General features: G+C 37.8%; 1 protein-coding gene across 1 annotated transcript in view; it reads left to right on the forward strand.

Annotated features, from left to right (window-relative positions):
* Positions 1 to 6,881, forward strand: part of LOC308099115 (uncharacterized protein) — an 8,431-nt gene continuing 1,550 nt past the window's right edge. Inside the window, exons 1-4 of the mRNA XM_080447718.1 lie at positions 1 to 146; positions 488 to 615; positions 1,178 to 1,334; positions 1,493 to 6,881. The exon at positions 1,493 to 6,881 is cut by the window's right edge and continues 1,550 nt beyond it. Of these exons, the coding sequence (XP_080303844.1) occupies positions 126 to 146; positions 488 to 615; positions 1,178 to 1,334; positions 1,493 to 1,660 (474 nt within the window). The 5' untranslated portion in view covers positions 1 to 125 and the 3' untranslated portion in view covers positions 1,661 to 6,881. The remainder of the gene's footprint in view (positions 147 to 487; positions 616 to 1,177; positions 1,335 to 1,492) is intronic.

Below are 6,881 nucleotides of genomic sequence, written 5' to 3' on the forward strand. Positions count from 1 at the left end.
GCAGGGTGCCAACATGAATGTTTACACCCCTAGATTACAATATAAATAGAAGAGTGAGCAGTAGCCTACCCATCTTGCAACATTACTGCATCAGTTCAACAAGAATTCAACTCTAATCTGTGAGAATGACCGTAATCACGAATCCGGTAAGCATTCTGCATTCTTCCTCTCTCTCTCTCTCTCTCTCTCTCTCTCTCTCTCTCTCTCTCTCTCTCTCTCTCTCTCTCTCTCTCTCTATATATATATATATATATATATATATATATATATATATATATATATATATATATATATATATATATATATATATATATATATATATAATCCCACACTATTATTGAACTATAACTCAAAACAATTGAATTGCTGAAGAAATTGGGAGTGCTATATTCAATATCAAAGCATGTTACAGGATAATTCACTATTGTATTATTATTATTAATAATATTATTAAGTTATTAATATATTATTCCTCATCTTCTCCTAGCCTGTGCCGTGTATCATCTCACTGCCCGATAAAGTCACCAGGGGCGATACATTCGTGATCATTGGCACACTGGTGTGGCCGTGGCTGCCGAATACCGACGCTCAACCGACGCTCATAGAGGATCATTTGTAGGTACATTTGTCTGTTTGTTTAAGGGAATAAATAGATAGCTGATGAATAGATTTCCCAGACTCTCTAGCAGTTTTGTAACTTTCCTAGATTAGAACCTTCAACATTAAAGTTGCAACATCCAAGTTTTGTCTCTCAAGCAGCAACAACTCTAATTGCTCCACATCATGCAATGCTTTATATTTCAACTGTGTCATTAATTAATAATCAAGATGCATATCGTTGCTGTCGGACAGAAACCTGGTATCTCCATACTTCAACCTTTTCGTAAATGAATGCCCCACTTTATCATACAAGAGTGTCGCACACAAGTAGTGAAAATAGCAGATCTACAAGCTCGTAGTTGAGCTTGTAGATTGACTATTTTTAATATTTTAAAATGTTTAAACTTTTTTTTTATTATAATAAAAAAAGGAACGGTATTGGAGTTACAAGGTTTCCACCCGACATCAATGATATGATCCCTTGTGCGAGCACTTCTTATCTGCACTAAGAGACGTGTGTGATGATAAACTCATCATGGTGGGAGAGAGTTAACCGTTAACCTCATTTTCATTTTAGGTTCTCAGCTGGTTTCGATATGATCAAAGGAGGGACAGCGTTTGCTTTAATTGCGGATTTGACTAAAGGAGAATTGGCTGCCATCAATGTATTGAATGATAAACAGACAACAAAGAAGCTTGGACCAAATCCCTTCCCAAACGGGATCGAGTTTAAGGTACTGTATAGCCTTTTCCCCACATTGTTCATCTGTAAATACTTGCGAGGCCTTTTAGATTGAACCCTATTTGGCCTGGTCTGTCATTGCAGTAGTGAAAATGCTAGTTTTCAGTTCCTATAATATTCTTAACACTCATACCAAGATGTCTGTTTTAGTTGACCATCACTGCCCAAGATACCAGGTTCCTCATCAAGGTCAATGATGTTACGTTCACCTACAACTACGTCTGTGAGTTGGACAAGATCAACAAACTGGAAGTGAAGGGTGATTTCAATGATTTGACACTCAAGAGTGTGGAGTACCCTACTTTTGGTGTTGAATAATAGTAATAATAATAGTCAATTTGACCTGTGATTTAACTCAGCCCAAAATACTATAATTATTTTCATTTTGTTCATCTTCTCCCACCTCATCCTTTATCCTTTATCCTCCATCCTTCATAGCTGACTTGTTAGCTATGAGGTGGGAACCTCAAAACATATTCCACTAAAAGCATCATTACCAATAACTGATTAATAACTATAATTGCAATATTAAGCAAAAATAATGATCATAATTTCAGCCATAATCAGGCAGCCCTATGAGAAACCAATCCTAAAAATGAACTTAATGTTGAGTTTTGCCTTACCAGTGATGTCTGGTTGTTGTTCTGTGATGTAATCTTGTTCAGCTGATGATGAGAAAAGTAGAGATGCACCTGTATTTTTATAGCCTCTTGCATCCTGCACAGGTTGTGTGTGTGGGTGGAGGAAAATAAAATAAAATATCTAGTGTTACATAACTGGTGGAAAACACGAGGAAATTGGCACGGATAAGCGAGTCACTGTTCGTTGAGGCATGAGGAATTTTGGCAACAAATCATCATTGTCATTGTAGGTTTATAAAGTCATGCTATGAACCCTGCTCACTATGCTGCCTTGGACAGATATTAATCATGCATAAGCCACAGCACACAGATAATTATTTATTTTCTTGTTTTAATATATTATTTGCTTTATGTACTGTATACAGTATGTATGTAGCACAATCTGCGGGACATGTCCCAACAACATTTCACTGCTTGTACCTATATACCTTTATTAGAAGGATAAACCCCTTGAGATGCATCATCTCATTTTCGAGGGGATCCTTAGCAGAAATGAACAAGGCATACAATACACAAACAATACAACAAAATACATCCATGCAGACAGACAAGACAAGAGCTCTCCCAAAGCTGGCTGCTCCCACCACACCAGTTCAACCCCAAAGTAGCAAACTTCATATGGAGACATACCCATGAACACAAGAATAACCATAAAAAAGTGCAAACCGGTACAAACATGCACATGCAGTAACATGCAGCAACATGCTCAAGCAGGGTACAAACATTAACATTGAGATAAAGCAGTACATGCACCTTAGAAAAGGAATATCAATACATTAGATACAGGTATGTAATGACAATTGTTAAGAAAAATTAGAAGCATGAGCAGGACGTCCTGGATGAATCAGAGAGGGTCCGATCGAGGCCATATCAAGTCAAATCATAACTAGTCAGATCTGGCTCAGAGTATAACCTTATTTCAACTAACATAAATTCCACATACAGAATACTTTGCCACTGAAAACTACTCATAATGAAATAGTTGTAATATTGGTCAAATCACATATCTTTTTTCTTACTAGCCTTACTATCAACTAATTGTGTTGATTTACAAGCTGTTGTCTAGGCATAAAACAACATTCTGAAATCGCGAGGAAAACACTGCATCTGGTGTCTGCATAGGTGCAGTGGCATAGCCTATACCTTCACTTTTCCCGTGGGTTATTTTCGTATCAAAAGGGGCCCGTTTATTATTAAAATATTGAATGTATCTGAATGTGTAACTACCCTAACCAGGGGTCATCAACCAGGGGTGTCCGTGGCCCATTTTATTTAATTGTATTTATTTTGAATAAATATATTTTTTTCATGACAATGTAAAAACATACTAAATATTCACAATCTAATCTTTGAATTCAAATTGGTTTGAATAATTTTGGTGACTCGTAAAGTGTCGGGATGACATGCTCATTAATATGTTGCAGGAGATTTGTGGTATTGTACAAGGTACTGTACATGATTGCATCAGGTGAGGACAAGACAACTAGAAGTAATGTTTGATAATAGCTAATAGCAACCTGAAAATGTGTGTTTAATCCTTTGTTGGAGAAACCTTTTATGTTTTAAGACAATGGATTCATATGTGGTGTGGTCAGACAATGAAACTATGAAAAGATCGAAAATAGATCTGTTCAGAAGGATCCATTTGCTACAAAAGCAAAGGAGGGCAGAACTGGACAAGTAAAGCTTGTTGAAAAATATTTTCACTATTGATAGAAAGTGTTTCAAAGTGTCCAAAAATAACAATATTTAACTATAATAACACTCCACAATCATAAGCAGTGGAAACCCTTGATCCACAGCCTGCAGTCCACAATCACCATCAAACCTCCAGCTTATTAGACGTTTGCTCACCTCTGATCAGAGTTAGGAGCCCTTGCATGAACTTAGTTGTGATCATCATGTACGTACAGTATGATGGTTTTGACTCTGACCTTTCTTTTTGCATTGTACCACATTATCTTACATCACAACTATGTTGACACAGTTGACACAACTATGTTGACACAACTATGATAGAAGATTTCTCATCAAGATATCACCGTAATGGAAAGAAACCACAACTATCGAAGCTACGATTGGTATGGTAGAACTGGCAGAACTTGATCTGCACCTGACCTCAAGTAACACTGTCCTCCGATAATAACCATATGATATGACCCGCACCCAAATGGCCCTTTGCTCATGTAATGTGTGATGGAAGCACTAACTGTACTGATAAGAACCAATTATTGAAATCCCAAATACGGAATAGACCACATTTAATACCTGTCTTAGCCTCCTGGCAGTCTTAAGGTTTTCTTCAGAATAGGTAACCTCTTTAACCCTGGCATCCCCATTTTGGGCATGTCATTATAGGTTAAGTAAATAAATAAATAATTAGAAACATTTCTGAAATGTTTTGAAAATACCAGATCTACAATCTCTCAACATGTCATGATGTATTGTGTTGTGAGCTTGTAGGTAAAAGCCCCCAATATTGATCACTTTTGTATGTCTGTGGCAAAAATATAATGCCCTTAAAGGAGAATTCCGGACATTTTAAGTGTTATCTTTGATGTCTCGTTACTCACCTACCGACGTAAAAAGTGGCATTGTTTTTTTCCAGAGATTCCCCTGTCGTCATTTTTTCAACCCCCTCCGTTGTCATAATGGGAGCGCGTGGCTTAGGGAAATTCGTCTATTATAACCGATGCAAAGTTATTTTTTTCTCTACTACGACTCATTGTAGAGTCTCATGATAGTCAAACATGCGCTGAAAGTTCCTGAGAGGCTACCGGTAACGCCGAACGATTTAACACTGGTTGCTTGTTTCTCTACCTGGCAACACCAAGTTGCCAGGTAGTAGTAGAGAAAAAAATTACTTTGCATCGGTTATAATAGACGAATTTCCCTAAGCCACTCGCTCCCATTATGACAACGGAGGGGGTTGAAAAAATGACGACAGGGGAATCTCTGGAAAAAAACAATGCCACTTTTTACGTCGGTAGGTGAGTAACGAGACATCAAAGATAACACTTAAAATGTCCGGAATTCTCCTTTAATAGACCACTGACCCTAACATATTGCTGGCTTATGCATGCACACTGATCAACGTGTTTGTGCACTGAAAACGTGTGTGCTGCTATAATAATTAATACAATAGCTAAACCAAATAATATTAGTTTTAATTAAGAACGTGTACCATCATCACATGACTCCGATCCAGGGATACTAATATGTACCAATTTGAGTGACTTTTCAACAATATTTGAAAGGAGGACTAGCAAAAAGTGTATTTGGAAGAAAACGGGAAATGGGGAAAATCTCGCCTGGCACAAATGGCCAGGGCCTATATTTGGAGTTGCATCATAATCCAAGGCATCCAGAGATTTTGATTGTATGACCTACGGTTTAAGAGTTATTGATGCCTTTGTGTGTTTTTAAACTTAAAACTTTGTATTAGTTGTGTCCTGGGAAGGGGGGGTCTCTTAGTATTGCTTTGAATTTGATCATTTTTACCTTTTTCTTGACTTTTTATGCCATGTAGCACTTTGAAATTTGTGTCAAATATTAAGTGCATTACAAATAAAATGTATTATTATTATTATTATTATTATTATTATTATCTTACTACTATCTTATCTTATCTTATCTTACTATCTTATCTTATCTTACTACTATATAATTGACAAAAGCTCCGAAAGTTTGTGCGCGATTTGCAAGCACAGGATCACCAGACCCTCCACAGACTGTTGATCAGAGCTATGGCTATGTTTTAGGCATCTTACCCCACCTCGATCAGTGATCAGACTCGGCTTAATTGATTCTCTGATTTGCCTATCAGACCCTCAGCCTGATCTGGCAGGTTGCCACAGCAACCAGACACAGGAAGTCTGACCTCTTTATCACATGACCGAGGTTGGGAGGTTGGGACTAGAGGTTAGGGCCGCAAAGCCAGAGGGGCCGGACTTCGCATGACGTGTGTGCAGAGTGACTATAGGCCAGTGCTGTCTGGACGGATCGGGCCTAGATGTAAAGCGGCCCTCACATCTAGTTATTATTATTATTATTATTACATAAAATGTATTAAGAGTTATAGGCCAAAACCTGAAGCAGGCTGTTATAGCGCCACCATGAGGCCGATTTGAAAGAACTGGTGCAGAGGTTCTTCCTTGGCCTACTGAGAGTGTGCATACAGTTTCATGCTGATCAGTCCAACGGTGCCGGAGATAAGCTGTTTACAGATGGACATAACAATGTGCCCTTGCATAGATTGACTTTTCAAAGTTAAGGAGGCAAAATGGAATGAGTCTTTCCCAACAAAACATGGACGAACCTGGACCAGTGAGCCAATGAATGGGGTTTGATCAAGTCCTATCATGTCTAGTTAGATCTGGCCCAGAATATCACCTTATTTCAACTAACATACGCAAATCCTATAGAGAAAATATATGTTTCCACTGAAATCTCCTAGACAGGAGATAACTAAATTGTTGTAATGGTCAAATCACGTATTTTAAAATCCTGGCTTGTTCTTATTCAAAGTGGGATTATTTGCCAGCTTTTGTGACACAATAAAATAATTTGCACAAGCTGATTTCATTGGAAGATTTTGTGGACATCAGATATGGATATGGGGATGATCTTTGATCTTTGATCTTGATGTCATTTACAGGACGTCATCACCATGACAATCGATGTATTCCTTTTTACGGCAGTTTGGGTGATTAAAAAGTTGTTTACAATGTCTTTCAGTGATGTTCAGGACTAGGTCAAATCATGGCCGATATGGGGATGATCTTGACGTCATCACTAGGACATCGTATGGACGGCTTTTTAGTGACCTAAAACAGCCTGATATATGGCCAGTTTGCAGTTTGGGTGATTATAAAGTTGTTTTGATGACGTCTTGGAAA

Source organism: Gymnoscopelus braueri (genome assembly GCF_963280865.1).
Source record: "Gymnoscopelus braueri genome assembly, chromosome: 13".
Taxonomy (NCBI): Eukaryota; Metazoa; Chordata; class Actinopteri; order Myctophiformes; family Myctophidae; genus Gymnoscopelus; species Gymnoscopelus braueri.